Genomic DNA, 15948 nt, shown 5'->3' with positions numbered 1-15948 from the left:
CCCCAAAAAGACTCGAGGCTGCCGGAAGCGGAAGTCTCCATTAGCTTCTAGGATGAGTTCGGCGCCAGAGGGCCCGGAAGCCGAGTCCCAGCTCCCGGAAGCGGCGCCCCCTAGCGTCAGCGAGTCGAGTCAGGAGGTGGATGTGACGGGGGAGCGGCGGCGTTCCCAGCTAGGCGTGCGCTGGGCTTTTCTTCACGAGGGCTCCTCCCAGCACCAGTTAAAGGAGTCGGGAGTCTGAGGAGGAGAGGGAGGAAGACGAGCCGGAGGAGGAGGAGGAGCTCCGAGGGGTCTTTATCCACTTCGGCCCGCAGGTGATCCGCACCTACCGCTGCTTGCACGCCTCCTTACTTGACCCTGACTAGGATGATAGCGAGCCACGGTTTCGCTGGGGCCGGCGTCCGACCGGTGGCGGGAGCGGGATGGCGGGACGGAGGTCGGGCACTAGGGAAGGTCTCGACCCGGGGAAGTCCTCTCTCCCTCAAAAGAGGAGGGTAGTGGCACTTGCCTTATTGACAGGATGACAAAATACAAGGGTGTGTGAAGATCCCCAACACACATAGTAAGACTTGCCCCTGCCATGGCACAAAATGTATGCTCAAGAACTGTGCCATAATTATTTTTTGCGTGTCCTTTGAAACCAGGGGACAAGTGCCTCTGTTCTGCTTTTAACATTAAGATTAGTAAATAGACTGTAGATGCCTTGCCCCATATGGTGGCCACTAGCCGCATGGGCTTACTGAGTCCTTGAAATGTGGCTAGTCGGAATTGAGATGTGTTGTAATGTAAAATACACACAGGAAGATATAGTACCAAAAAAAAAAAGGTAAAATATCTCAGTATTTTTTACATTGATAACATGTTAGGTTGATAATATTTTGCGTATGTTGGGTCAAATAAAGTGTATTATTAAAATTAACCTGTGTCATTTTACTTTTTAAATGTGACTACTAGAAAATTTTAAATTATGTGTATGGTTTGCACTGCGGCTCCCTTGGTGGTGTCCCCCACTTCAGACTTGTTGAGAGGATTAAATCATTAAAGCCCTTGGGAAGAAAGGGCTTTTTAAATGTTTGTTACCGACTTCATTAGGTAGATTGCTATTTCTGAGCTACAGTTCTTTTATCTTTAAGATGTGGAGGTAATAAAATTTACCTCAGAAATCATGAGAATTCAGTGAGACAGTGCATATAAAAGCATGTAGCTCTGACAACCCTTCAGTAAGTGATATATTCTATTTGACAGCTGACTCACAATTATGTTTTGTATTGCCATTTCACAGGGAGGGAAACTAAGGCCCAGAGACAGAAGCCTCACGTGAAGGGTTTTGTATCTGCTTTGTGCAGAAGGAGTGGGCCTGTTTACTGTAACTTGCAATACACCAGCAGCCCTGATAGAAAATTTGCCTCCCCCATAGGATGTGCTCTCTTGGATAGGTAGAAGTGGATCCTCACAGAACAGTTTTCACAGCCTAAACACCTTGAAAGTCATGTAGTGGGTCTTGAATATTTTTTAGTTATTGACGTTTAAAATTGGGAGATTTCACATGCAAATCTGATCTCTGGCTTTTGTGAGAAAGTGGATGAGCTGAACACATTGGTCCCACCCACATTCCTGCCAATCAACAATTACTTAGAGCTGAGTAGCATTCTTTTAGACAAAGATGCTCAGTCCTGTCCTGAGGATGGCCTCAATCCCCACCACTCCTTTTTGTCTCTGAAACAGAATGCTGTTTATATTTACTATTGCTTTCATGTTGTTTTCCTTAAAGGTGATATTTTTCTTTATTTCCAGAGGTGGGAAAACAGAGGGGTAGAGTTTGTTAGGCCTACTAGCTTCAAACCTTTACTTCTGCCTCGTCCCTTGGCATTTTGATTCACTGCCCTGAGTGAACCAACCAACAGTCCTATTCCCTGGGTGGTAACAGGCAGTCAGTATCCAGGGCTAAGAGAGCACATCAAACCTTGCTGCAAGGATGAAGAGTCATGGAAGACTTTACTGGGGAGGAGAACTTTAAATTGAGATTCAAGAAAAAGGGTGGATTTAGGGGCATTCTAGGTAGAAGGCATTGCCAGTGCTGAGGCACAGAGTGAATGGGAGCAAAACTTTGTGGAAACTTTAGACTACAGGAGGGAGTGGCCAGGGTCTGGGAAAGGGATAAAAGCTGAGGTTGGAAGGTCATTTGGAAGTTAAATCATAGCCTAGAGTTCCATGTTGAAAAATTGAATCCTTGAACTCTCAGGAAAGGGAGTGAACTCTGTGGTCCATGAAATCACAGAATGTTAGATCTCTAGTCCATTCCTTGCATCCCTATTAGAATAATGAAATATTAGAAATGGAGAGATCTTGGAGATCTGCTAGAATTATGGAATGTTAGAATGGAAAGGACCTTAGACATCAAATCCAAAAATTAGATTCAGTTATTCTGAACTGTATGGGTGAGTAAGCCCCCAGAATCTGAAAAAAAAAAAAAGTTACAGTATCTCTTCTGGAATTTTTGTACATCTGCATATAATTTCAGGTGGTTTCCAGATATCCTTGAACCCACCCACAGGGCCCAGGTTAAGTTTAAAATATATTTATATGTGTTCCATTCTCCTGAATTTTCCAGGTTAAGAAGTCAGTGCACCACAAGGAAATGGATTGGTCCAAACTAAAAAAACTAGTAAGTGTTTCCATGAGAACAGAATTCTTTTGACTTGTAGTACAATGTTCTTACCATATTAGGCCTTTTCATTAGCACTAGTTTGGAAGCTCACTTGGGATCCTAAATGATGCATCTCCTATCACTTAGCTTTCAACACAAGGCCGAATTCCCAGTTGACTCTCAGGAAATGTTGAATCAAGGAAAGAGGCAAGCAGTTGGTTTCATCTCTGCAGGGGAGCTCTAATATGACTCCCATACTCTTTCAGACACTGGTGTCTTTTGATAGTGTACTGTTGACGGTTGTGGTATAGAAGCCTGGATACATTTTTTTTTATATGGAAATAACCATAGATTCATAGAAAGTTGCAAAAATAGAACAGAGAGGTCTCATGCACACTTCACCCAATTTCCCCCAGTGGTAATGCCCTACATAACCATAATACAATGTCAAAGCCAGGAAATTGACAATGATAGAAGCCACAGAGTTTATTCAGATTTCACCAATTTTATAAGTACTCATTTGTATATGTATGCAGGCTTATGCAGTTTTATCATGCAGCTGTACCACAATCAATATCTAGAAACATTTGATGAGCACTAAAATCCTGTAACCAAACTAAAGTGAGTTTGACTCTTAATGAATCACAGAGACCACACCACGTAGAGTAGTCTCACAAAGTAAACTTTATTTGCAGCAACTAAGGAGATCATGGGTAATAACTTCTGAAGCTGTGACTCCCTAAGCAAAGATGAATGGATTCCTTTTATTTGGGGTTAGGATGAATATTTAGATAAGGAGGGCCTTGTCATCACATGTTAGAGGTGGGCATAAGATTGTGCATGCACCTTAAGGATCCACGCCTATACATGCAGTGTATATTATGTAAATGAGGCTTGTGCTCCTCCTTGAGTGGAGATTTTAGTATTATCATGTTTGTTTGTTTATTTTTTTTTTTTAATTTTACTTTTTATTTTTTAAAATTTCATTCAAATTAGCATATAGTGCAACAATGATTTCAAGAGTAGATTCCTTAGTGCCCCTTACCCATTTAGCCCATCCCCCTTCCCACAACCCCTCCAGTAACCCTCAGTTTGTTCTCCATATTTATGAGTCTCTTCTGTTTTGTCCCCTCCCTGTTTTTATATTATTTTTGTTTCCCTTCCCTTATGTTCATCTGTTTTGTCTCTTAAAGTCCTCATATGAGTGAAGTCATACGATTTTTGTCTTTCTCTGATTGACTAATTTCACTTAGCACAATACCCTCCAATTCCATCCATGTAGTTGCAGATGGCAAGATTTCATTCTTTTTGATTGCTGAGTAATACCCCATTGTATATATATACCACATCTTCTTTATCCATTCATCCATTGATGGACATTTGGGCCCTTTCCATACTTTGGCTATTGTTGATAGTGCTGCTATAAACATGGGGTTGCATGTGTCCCTTCGAAACAACACACCTGTATCCCATGGATAAATGCCTAGTAGTGCAATTGCTGGGTCGTAGGGTAGTTCTATTTTTAGTCTTTTGAGGAACCTCCATACTGTTTTCCAGACTGGCTGCACCAGCTGGCATTCCCACCAACAATGCAAAAGAGATCCTCTTTTTCCGCATCCTTGCCAACATCTGTTGTTGCCTGAGTTGTTAATGTTAGCCATTCTGACAGGTGTAAGGTAAAGGTAGTATCTCATTGTGGTTTTGATTTGTATTTCCCTGATGATGAGTGATGTTAAGCATTTTTTTCATGTGTCAGTTGGCCATCTGCATGTCTTCTTTGGAGAAGTGTCTATTCATGTCCTTTGCCCATTTCTTCACTGGATTATTTGTTTTTTGGGTGTTGAGTTTAGTAAGTTCTTTATAGATTTTGGATACTAACCCTTTATCTGATATGTCATTTGCAAATATCTTCTCCCATTATGTCGGCTTGCCTTTAGTTTTGCTGATTGTTTCCTGTTTATTTATTTTTTGAGAGAGAGAGACACAGAGTGCGAGCTGGGGAGGGGCAGAGAGAGAGAGGGAGATAGAGAATCTGAAGCAGGCTCCAGGCTCTGCACTGTCAGCACAGAGCTTCACGTGGGACTCGAACTTATGAACTGTGAGGTCATGATTTGAGCCAACATCAGACGCTTAACCAGCTGAGCCATCCAGGTGCCCCAAGATTTTAGTATTATAGTGAGGTGAAGGTAACAGTTGGTCACCCCATGGTCCATCTGCACAGGTGTGAGTCAGGATTGTGTTCAGACTGGTCTGGGTGATCTGGGCCTGCTGCAACTCTTTGTCCAGGAAGTTGTTATTGCTTGAGGGTTAGTTTTTGTTCCCACCACAGGGATGTTATGCCCCTTGGGGTCTTTTGCCTGAATTAAAGATAAGCTGGAAAGAAGAACTTAAGGAAAAATGTGGGACAAAGGTTGGTGAGTACAAGCAGGTAGGCAGTAAAAGTCGGGTCTTCGGGTCTGGCTCTGACAATCCCTTTATAATTGCTACCACTTTATAGTTACACCCATTCCTCTCCGCTAACAGCCCCCCATCCTTAGCTGCAGGCAACCACTAATCTGTTCTCCATCTCTATGATTTTGTCACTTCAAAAAATGTTATGTAAATGGAATCATACCGTAAGTAGCCATTTGGTACTGGCTTTTTTCATTCAGAATAAATCCCTGGAGATTCATCTAATTCATCTAGGTTGTTTCGTATGTCAGTAGTTTGTTCATTTTTATTGCTGAGTAATAATCCATAGTGGGGATGTACACCGTGGCTTGCTTATCCTGGCACTGGTTGAAAGACATTTGCATTATTTCCAATTTGGGGCTATTCCAAATAAAGCTGCTATGAATTATTTTATAATATGGCTCAGATAAATCAGACTCTTTCTGAGCTTGGGGGTAGTAACTACCTCACAGAATGGCTCTGAAGAATCAATGAGGAAATATATGCAAAGGAACTGGTACCAGGTTTGGTATTATTTAGGTGTTCTTTAATTTCTTACATCAATGTTTCATTGTTTTCATCATACAGAATCTGCACATTTTATGTTATATTTATACCTAAGTATTTTGTGTTTTTAGTGCTACTACAAGTGGTATTGTTTAAAAATTTTTAGTTTCTAATTGTTTGATAGTATATAAAAATACAATTGATTTTTGTCTAGTTACTTATATCCTGTTACTTCATTAAACCTGGAAACTCACCCCCAATGGGATTTGTTTGGTTGGTTGGTTGTTTTTTTTTGTTTGTTTTGTTTTTTAAAATTTATTTTTGAGAGAGAGAGAGAGAGAGTGCAAGCAAGGGAGGGGCAGAGAGAGGGGGACAGGAGATCCGAAGCAGGCTCTGTGCTGGCAGTAGCGAGCCCAATATGGGGCTCAAACCCTCGAACTGTGAGATCATGACCTGAGCCGAAGTTGGACTTTCAACCAACTAAGCCACCCAGGAGCCCCTGTTTCTTCTTTTTTACTACCAACCCCCCAGTACAATTGCCATTATTTACTTGTAAGAGTCCCAAGTTAGTTGCTGTTTGTGTTTTGTCCAAAGTTTTTAGTTGTAAGAGACGAGGGAGAGAGGCTGTAATGGGATTACTGCATCTTGCTTACCACTGGAATTCATTATTCATTCTGATGCTCAAATTATCCTGGATTTGACCAGTGGGAACCTGCTCATGTCCTTTTGTATCCTTTTGACATATGCCATCATTTTTTGAAATTTTCCTTAGTTTTAAGCACATTGTACCTTCCCCACCCCAGCTCTGGAATCAGCCATTTCTCCAAGAAACCTTTATTCTTTTAGTGGAGAATGGTGTTTAGAAACCAGGATTTGGACACTGGGTTTGTTCGTTGCTGTTGGAATAATTGCTGCTCCCAGGCTCCCTCAGGAACAAAGCTAGGGTGTATGTATGTATGCATGCATGCGTATATGTATGACTCCCTCATGAACAGAGCTAGGGTGTATGTATGTGTATATGTAAGCATGCATGTATATACCCCAAAAGTTAGTAAAGGAAACCTCAACTAAAATTGGAGTTGGAAAGGCCAGTAGGGGGAGCTCTCACCCAACCACTTGTGGCCAGTTACCCCAAACTGGAGGACAAGTATCTTCCATCTCCCATAGGGAAGGTGTTACTACTTCACTACCTGGGCAAAAGGAAAGGAGATAATTCTGGCCCAGCAACAAACCCAGCCAATGGGAAGTGCTGTGGCTCAGCCAATGAGAAGCGATCATCTTGAACTCTTACTTTCCTCCCAGGAACTCTCACCTTTCTTTTGCTAATGACTTCCTTGCCCCACCTCTTCTCTGTGAAACCCTTCCATTTTGCATAACTCTTCAAAGCATCTCTGTTTGCTAGAGGAGGTACTGCATGATTTATGAATTGTTTGATAAAGCCAATTAGATCTTCAAATTTACTCAGTTGAATTTTTGTGTTTTTACCAGTGTGTGTGTATATATATATATATATATATATATATATATATATATACACACACGTATATTTATATCTCTGTTTCTGCATCTGTCTCTCTCTCTCTGTAGAAATCCATGAGTTCACACCAACAACTTTACCTCAAGTTTAACGCCAGGGGGTTTATTCCAGTTTTCTCCCTTTCCATACACTTAATTCCCTTCTTCAACAGAGAGAAACTTGGCTCTCAAGGTCTTCTTTGACCTATCCTCTTACAAGTAGCTAGTCTTCTGTAGTTGCTTCCATTCCCCCAACCCTGCCCAAGGCTTCAGTGCTACTTGCTATCCCACCACAGCCTCCCTTCACCCCCCAGGCAGATGCCCACCATGGCTGGCCCCACCTATGGCTTCTAGACAATCATTTAGGAATGGAGAGAAAAGGGGAACATTATTATTTTTAACTTAAAGAAAAATTGTGGTATAATCTACAAAACAAAATTTACCATTTTAACTATCTTTAAGTGTATAGTTCAGTGGCATTAAGTACATTCACATTGTCATGTAGCCATCACTACCATCTGTCTTCAGCAAATTTTCATCTTCCCCAGCTGAAATTCTATACCCATTAAATAATAACTCCCCATTCACCCCTCCTAGCCCCCGAGACCACCATTCTATTTTCTGTCTCTGTGAATTTGACTCTTGTAGGAACCTCATATAAATGAAATCCTACAATATTTGTCCTTTTGTGTCTGGCTTCTTAGCATAATGTTTTCAAGGTTCATCAAAGTTATAGCATGTATCAGAATTTCCTTCCTTTTTTTAAAAAAAAATTTTTTTTTTTAACGTTTTATTTATTTTTGAGACAGAGACAGAGCATGAATGGGGGAGGGGCAGAGAGAGAGGGAGACACAGAATCGGAAGCAGGCTCCAGTCTCTGAGCCATCAGCCCAGAGCCGGACTCGGGGCTCGAACTCACGGACTGCGAGATCGTGACCTGAGCTGAAGTCGGCCGCTTAACCAACTGAGCCACCCAGGCGCCCCAGAATTTCCTTCCTTTTTAAGGAATATTCCATTATATGTATGTTGTGCATTTTGGTATTCATTTGTCAACAGACATTGGGTTTTTCTACCTTTTCACTATTGTAAATAATGCTGCCATGAACATTGGTATGCAGATATCTTTTTGAGTTTCTGCTGTTAATTCCTCTGAGTATATACCCAGAAGTAGAATTGTTGAATCATGGTAATGCTATGGTTAATTTTGAGCAGCTGCCGTACTGTTTTCCACAGTGGCTCTACCGTTGTACATTCCCACCATCAGTGCACTTTGGTTCTAGTTTTTCCCCATCCTTGCCAACAGTTGTTATTTTGCATTATTTTCTTAATGTGAGGTGTTAAATAGAAATTTTTAAGGTAAGTTACAAGTAGACAGGACATTCATATTTTCAAAAGATTTAGTAATCTAATCATTTCATTTACACTCACCACATACTACATACATCATTTCAGAAGGCCAACTGTGATCATGGTGAAGAGAAAGCAGGTTCAGCTAATGAGGTGGTTTGGATAAAAGGCCCCCAGGATGTTCCTGTGTGTGTGTGTGTGTGTGTGTGTGTGTGTGTTTTATTTTTTATTATGAAGTCTAGGAAGCTTGCCCTAATCTCTCTACTGACTTTATTAATTTCTTTTTGATAACCTTTTTTATCAAATGTGTTTGATCTTCGGGTAAAGATCTTTTGATGTTTTGATGAACTGGAGGTAACTGGTCTAGGGTGCTTAATCTGGCTGGATTATGTTTGTAGTTAACTCAGTTATTAGTAATTATTGTTTGTGATAAACCAATGTAAATTGAGAAACCTGGATACTTTATAATCCTTTCCCTATCTTCTCCTTTCATTTATTTTTATTCAATTGCAACCCTCCCAGTTTCTAGTTTTCACTGAACCTGTTTATAGTGTGGTGCTTTACTAGGAGCTGTGTTGTACTGCATTGATTTTGTTTTATTACTTAAAAATTGATATATTCACAGGTGCCTGGCTGGCTCAGTCAGTAGAGCATGCGACTCTTGATCTTGGGGCCATGAGTTCCAGCCCCATATTGGGGCTAGAGTTTACTTAATAAAAAAATTTGAGGGGGGGAAGCCTGGGTGTCTCAGTTAAGCATCAGATTCTTGGTTTCAGCTCAGGTCATGATCTTACAGTTCATGGGTTCAAGCCTCACACTGGGCTCTGCGCGGACAGCATGGAGCCTGCTTGGGATTCTTTCTCCTTCTCTCTCTGTCTCTGTCTCTGTCTCTCTCTCTCAAAATAAATAAATTAAAAAATTTTTAAATTGATGCATTCATTTTAATAGGTGAGATATATATACACCCAGTATAAAATTCAAGTCACAAAAGAATAATTGTTATACTTCTTTTTCTCATTCTTTCCCATCCACTTTTAATTATTGTTGTTAGTTCCCTTTATATCTTTAAATATGCTTATACATCTGTTTCGTGGTTTATCAGGTTTAAAAGGCGTCTTAAGATTTACAGCTATAGGGGGGGCCTGGCTGGCTCAGTCGGTGCACTCTTGATCTCGAGGTTGTAGGTTTGAGCCTCATGTTGGCATATAGAGATTACTTAAAATCTTAAAAAACAGAGATTTACAGCTATAAAAGTAGAAGAAACCCATGTACTTAACCCTTCCACTCTCTCTGTGTATCTCCATACCTGTTAGCTCTGCTATTTCTTGGTTCCATTTTAATTGTTCATTGACAACTCCTTCACTTGCTTTATGCAATCCTGACCTCTGCAAGGCTAGCGTCTTTTTTTGATGTTTCTGAAATTATCTTCAATTCTGAGGTGGGTTTTTTTATTTTTTTTATTTTTTTATTTTTTTAATTTTTTTTTTTTTAACGTTTATTTATTTTCGAGACAGGGAGAGACAGAGCATGAACAGGGGAGGGTCAGAGAGAGGGAGACACAGAATCTGAAGAAGGCTCCAGGCTCTGAGCTGTCAGCACAGAGCCCAAAGCGGGGCTCGAACTCACGGACCGCGAGATCATGACCTGAGCCGAAGTCGGCTGCCCAACCGACTGAGCCACCCAGGCGCCCCTTGAGGTGGGTTTTTTTAAAAAACAAAACAAAACAACACTTCTTTCCTGACCTTTGCCAATGCCATCTCCTCCAGTAGCTTCATCATCTCTTTGAACTCTCTGCACCTTTGCTTTAAACTCTTGTTTTTAAAATGTATTAAGCCCTTTGAGTTCTTTGTTGTTCATGATTATCATCTGTTTCATGTTAATTTTTTTTCTGATGCATGCCTTTTATCTGCCATTTGTTTTTCTTGCTCCCTGCCTCCTTCTCCCACTTTTCTGTAATATATAGGTCTGGTGCTATTTATTTATTTTAATTATAAATCCCCTTTAAATGAAGTGAGTTCTTTCTGAACCAGCCATTTGCTGGAGGTAAGCGTGGAGAAGGGACTGAAGTAGAATTCCAGACTGGCAGAAAGTGTCTTAGGGTCATTAGCAAAGCTCCTTCTGACAGATTTTGTGTGAGTGAATGGGTTTAGTTCTTTCCTCTTCCGGCAGATAGAGCTTGGCAGCTGCAGGGCTGCAAAATGGCCTGTGTGCATTTCCCTGTCAGCCCACATGCCCTGCTCTCCTTGCCACATGCCAGTGGCACCAGGGAAGCTCGCAGAGCCCAGCCCTCACCATACCATCGTTCTACAGAAGATGCTGTTGGGTCTGTCTTCAAGTGTTCTGACCTTTTTGGGAGAATTTGGAACTCTGCCAGCTCTCCCAGGGGCCTGCAGCCCCAGGCATTTTCTGTTGGCTCTAACCCCCTGACTTGCCATTTTTGCACAGGCCAACAAGATAGCTTTCTACTCTAAGCAGCTTCGCTGAGGGTTTTCTCTGGCCATGGGTTGCTCGGTCCAGAAAAGCTAGCGAGTGAATGCCACCAGGGTAGCCCTTAACCAATGGGACAGCTCTGAAGCATGCTCTGTGCAGTTTTACTAAGGTCCTGGCACATTGGAGCCCTATTTGTCTACAAGAGTGACCTGTTCATTAGTGTGGCCCTCTCAAACATTAAAAAAAAAAATTTTTTTTAAGTTTGTTTGTTTAAGTAATCTCTACACCCAGTGTGGGGCTCAAACTCACCACCCTGAGATCAAGAGTCCCATACTTTTCCCACTGAGCCAGCCAGGCACCCCAAAATTCTTTCTTTTTTAAAAAAATATTTTTTCTTTTATTTTTAAGTAATCTCTACAGCCAACAATGGGGCTTGAACTCCGAGATTAAGAGTTGCAGACTCCACCCACTGAGCCAGTCAGACACCTCTTCAAAAAGTTTTTAAATATATGAAGAAGATAAGATGATTTTTCTCCTTAGCCACGTTAACAGATTATGGATTCTCTATTGACCATCTTTGCATTTCTGAATGATGTTATTTTTAGTAATCTCTACACCCAATCTGGGGCTTGAACTCATGACCTTGAGATCAAGAGTTGCATGTTCTACTGACAGAGCCAGCCAGGCACCCAAACTAATTCAAAATTTTTTAAAACTATCAAAACAAGCCAGCAGGCTAGTTATGGCCTGTGGACCACAATTTTGCAACCACTGGTTATATAGTCAAAGGACTTTAGGCCTGAAAGAGGCCGTATAGATCCTATATTAGGGGTTGCAAATAGGTAACGTGCCTGGCAGTTAACACGATTTTGTGAGGTGAGGACTTTGGTGAATTAGAGAGCCCATTCCCCAACTAAAGATAACCAAGTTAAGTTTTAATGATATTTTAACCAGAATACCATGTGAGTCAAATAAAGCAGTCTGCAAGCCCAATTTGGCCCATGGGTGGCTGGTTTGTGACCTCTGCCTGCTCAGCCTTACTTCCTGCCAGGACTCTGGGGCATCTCACATTCCAGCTACATCTCATGCTCCCTGATCAGGCCCTGCCCTTTCTTCAATTTATCTTTATAGCTTTATTGTAGTCCAGCTTTCTCTTATGGCTTTCTCTTATGGTTTCCATTTCCACCATATTGTGAACTCCTTGTGAACAGAGACCATGTCTTATTCACCTTTTCACGCTTTGTATGTAGTTGGAGCTCTATAAATGTTTGTTGCATAATTATTACAATTAGCAAAACAAGGACCTTAAAAAGAAATTATTTGTAGAACTGACTCTAACTCAGTTTTTGAAAAAAATTTTTAAATGTTTATTTATTTTTGAGAGAGAGACAGAGTACAAATGGGAGAAGGGAAGAGAGAGACACAGAATCCAAAGCAGGCTCCAGGCTCTGAGCTGTCAGCACAGAACCCGATGTGGGGCTCAAACTCATGAGCTGTGAGATCATGACCTGAGCCAAAGTTGGACACTTAACCAATTGAGCCACCCAGGGGGCCCTCTGACTCCGTTTTAAAAGGAGGATGGGGTGCCTGGGTAGCTCAGTCTGTCAAGCGCCGGACTCTTGGTTTCGGCTCAGGTCACGATCTCATGGTTTGTGAGTTCAAGTGCCACATCAGGCTCTGTGCTGACAGTGCAGAACCTGCTTGGGATTCTCTCTCCCTTCTCTCTCTGCCCCTACCCCACTTGCATGTGTGTTCTCTCTCTCAAAATAAATAAACTTACAAAAAATTTTTTTAAATAAAAGGAGGAAAGTGAGGCCCAATGTGGTTAAGTGATTTACCCAAGATCACAGTAGAATAGGACCAATGCCCTTTCTGACATTCTATTCTGCAACAGTTCAATTATAAGATTAGAAACTTGGACAAAAATGACACTTTTTTTAATTTCTAGAGCTGACTTTAATGTCTGAGTCTCCAGCCTGCCTCCTTATAGACAACTTAATTTAGATGTCTTCAGGTAAATTGAGATCCAGTCCAGTAATTTTGAGGGAATGTAATTTCATGCTGATTGATTCATCTTAGGCCAGTTCAAGGTTCTCCAAACTTCCTGCCTCTTTCTCCCCAATACTGATCCAATTCCCAAGGAAATTATACAACCACTGCTGGCAAGAGGTGAAGTAGGGAATGTCTACTTTCAGGGTCTCATCAGGTTCTTGGTCCTACTTACCAGTATCCTCCAATGCCCCCTTTGTGAGTCTGTCCTCGCCACATCACTTGCCTGTCAGGCAGCTCCCAGGACCCATCAGATACCTCCCTGTCCAGAGCCACCTCCCACCATTTCTCTTGCCTTCCCCATCCCCAGTGGTTTGTTTGAGAAATCCCCTAAACTTTTGTATTTCCTTCCTTAAGACCAGGTCTGTGGAAGGGGAGGCAAAAGCCCCACACTGCTCTTCTCTCTTTTTGTCTGAAACTTTCACGTACTCTGTTTTCCCTGAGTACTTTGCATCTTTTCTCCAGGTAAGGGGGAAAAAAACCAATTTGATCTCTTCTCATCTTTGTAAGTGGTTAGTGGCTCACCCTAGGAGTGGTGACCTTTGAATTGAGTAATTCAGAGCTTGGGTCTTATTCACCATCAGACTGTCTTCACCATGTTGTGTCCTTCCATTTGGCAGTCAGTGGGTAGAGGGTTGGCAGATAGGTGTAGCTGGTTAGGAATGGCAAATCATGCAGTACTTGAAGTCATCAGGGTTTTTTGTTCGTTTTGTTTCAAGTTTATGTATTTATTGAGAGAGAGAGAGAGAGAGGACAGGGAAGGGGCAGAGAGAGAGGGATAGAGAGAATCCCAAGCAGGCTCCATGCTGTCAGTGTGAAGCTCGACACTGGACTTAAACCCATGAACTGCAAGATCATGACCTGAGCCGAAATCAAGAGTCAGACGCTTAACTGCCACGCAGCACCCAGAGTCGTCGTTTTTTATTGAAGATTCTTGTATGAGAGAAAATTGGGATGATCAACTGCCATCTTTAATCTAGTAGATGGCAGTACTTTAGATCCTATATTCTTCTCTACCTTTGGAAGGACCTCAGAGTCATTGAGTTCTAGCCACCAAATTCCTTTCAACATTTTAACCTCATTTAGCCAAGGACTTCTGATTTTTTTTCTTTTTAATGTTTATTTATTTTTGAGAGAGAGAGACAGAGTGTGAGTGGGGGAGGGGCAGAGAGAGAGAAGGAGACACAGAATCTGAAGCAGGCTCCAGGCTCTGAGCTGTCAGCACAGAGCCCGATGTGGGGCTCGAACTCATGAAACATGAGATCATGACCTGAACTGGTCAGACGTTTAACCGACTGAGCCACCTAGGTGTCTCTGGAGGACTTCTGATTTTCTGAGTGTTCCTGATTTGCTGATTTAACAAGATTTGTAGGACAGTGCCATACAACAACACTTCAGGGTCTGCCAAGTTCTAAGCCTCGGAGTGCCCCCTAGGCTGAGGTGTTGGGTGCTCCTCCTCCCAGCCCAGAAACCTCCTACTTCCTTTAAGACGGCCCCATGATTGGCAGTCAGTTAGCTACTTGGAGCCTCAGTCTTATGTAGGGACTGGGTAGGAGGCCCCTCACCTTGTGGTTGTTGTGAGGATAAATAAGATAATGCCTGTTGGTGCTCAATAAATATTAGACTCCCAGATTCCAATTCCTTCCCACTGCCTTCTCTTCCAGAACCCTCCATTGTGACGTAAGGAGATTCTGAGAATGAGATTTTCTCAGAACTCAAGGCTTTCAGAAGCTGTTGGTAGGGTATGAGGAGTGGAGAGGAGCTTCTACCTTGCCACTGCAGGAAGCTATTTGTTTCTAATATAAGTGGATTCTTTGGGAAGGATTTGTGGTCCTACCCTTGAAAGGCAAAGGGGCTCGTTATGCCATTTGCCAGCTCAGGAACCATGAGGAGATATAGAGTGTCTTATTCATGGCAGATCCTGAAGAAGGAACTGGTGAGGAGTGTCAGGGGTCCTGGGAGGGGAGAGTGGGAGGTTGCACAGACAGGTATTTTGAGGAAGGGAGAGGCAGGTGTAGGAGGGGGCCCACCCTGCACCTTTTGGGGTTACAGCGTGGCACAAAGGGTAGACTTCCATGTTAGGCTTCAGAAAGACTGAATCCTGACCCCTTCCTTTCCTCTTGACAATGGGCTTACCACAGGCTACACTCCAAGCCCCTAAGAACGGCTCTGTATCCACCTTTCCTGCTATTGTGAAATCCAGAGAGAATAAGGCCTGGCAGCAGGACAGAGTGATAGGTTAAATTTATGGACCCTGGAGCCAGACTGCTGGGTTCAAATCCTATCACCTGTTAGTCCTATGACTAATATTAGTATTAGGCAAGTTACTTGATTTGCTGTGCCTGTTTTTGCCTCTGTAAAGGTGATGATAGTATCTACTGAATTGATTTATTGTTGAGGGCTAAATGAGCCAATACATATAGAGGGCTTAGAATAGTGCCTGACAATGGAAAATTGGTATGTGATGAGTATTAATTTTATTTATAAAAACTTTCTCCATATTTCCTGCAGATATGTATTTTTCAAAGAAAACATTACAGTTACAGGTGAACCTTCTTACCATCCCATTCTGTTCCTCCTCACTGGTGACCACTTTCCTGAGGATGTGTACCCTTCCTATCTAGATTTAAAAATTTTATTACATTTGTATTTATTTGTAAGCAACATAGCATGTAGCACATTTTTTTAAGTGGTATCAAAAATGGCATCATTTTTCAACCTTTTTTTCACTCAAAATTTTGTGTGAGCTTTACCCACATAGACATACATGTACAAACAACTCTAGTGCTATGTTCACTCCTCTTACTGTCTTATAATGTGTTGATACATTCAGTTGTTTTCAGCTTTTCCCATGGGAAATGCCTTCCATTCCCCAAATCTGGTAAGCATAAAATGGTATCGTTGTCACTTTAACTTACTTTCTGTTATCTCTAGTAATGTTCCTCCCCTCCCCTTCCCACCCCCTTCCTTCCCTCCCCCCCTTCCTTCCTTCCTTCCTTCCTTCCTTCCTTCCTTCCTTCCTTTTC

General features: G+C 41.9%; 1 protein-coding gene across 1 annotated transcript in view; it reads left to right on the top strand.

Annotated features, from left to right (window-relative positions):
• Positions 1 to 14558: 14558 nt before the first annotated feature.
• Positions 14559 to 15948, top strand: part of CNBD2 (cyclic nucleotide binding domain containing 2) — a 50655-nt gene continuing 49265 nt past the window's right edge. The window contains exon 1 of the mRNA XM_049650872.1: positions 14559 to 14858. Within this exon, the coding sequence (XP_049506829.1) occupies positions 14784 to 14858 (75 nt within the window). The 5' untranslated portion in view covers positions 14559 to 14783. The remainder of the gene's footprint in view (positions 14859 to 15948) is intronic.

This window comes from Panthera uncia (genome assembly GCF_023721935.1).
Source record: "Panthera uncia isolate 11264 chromosome A3 unlocalized genomic scaffold, Puncia_PCG_1.0 HiC_scaffold_11, whole genome shotgun sequence".
NCBI classification, from domain to species: Eukaryota; Metazoa; Chordata; class Mammalia; order Carnivora; family Felidae; genus Panthera; species Panthera uncia.
This window is presented reverse-complemented; position numbering and strand designations above follow the sequence as displayed.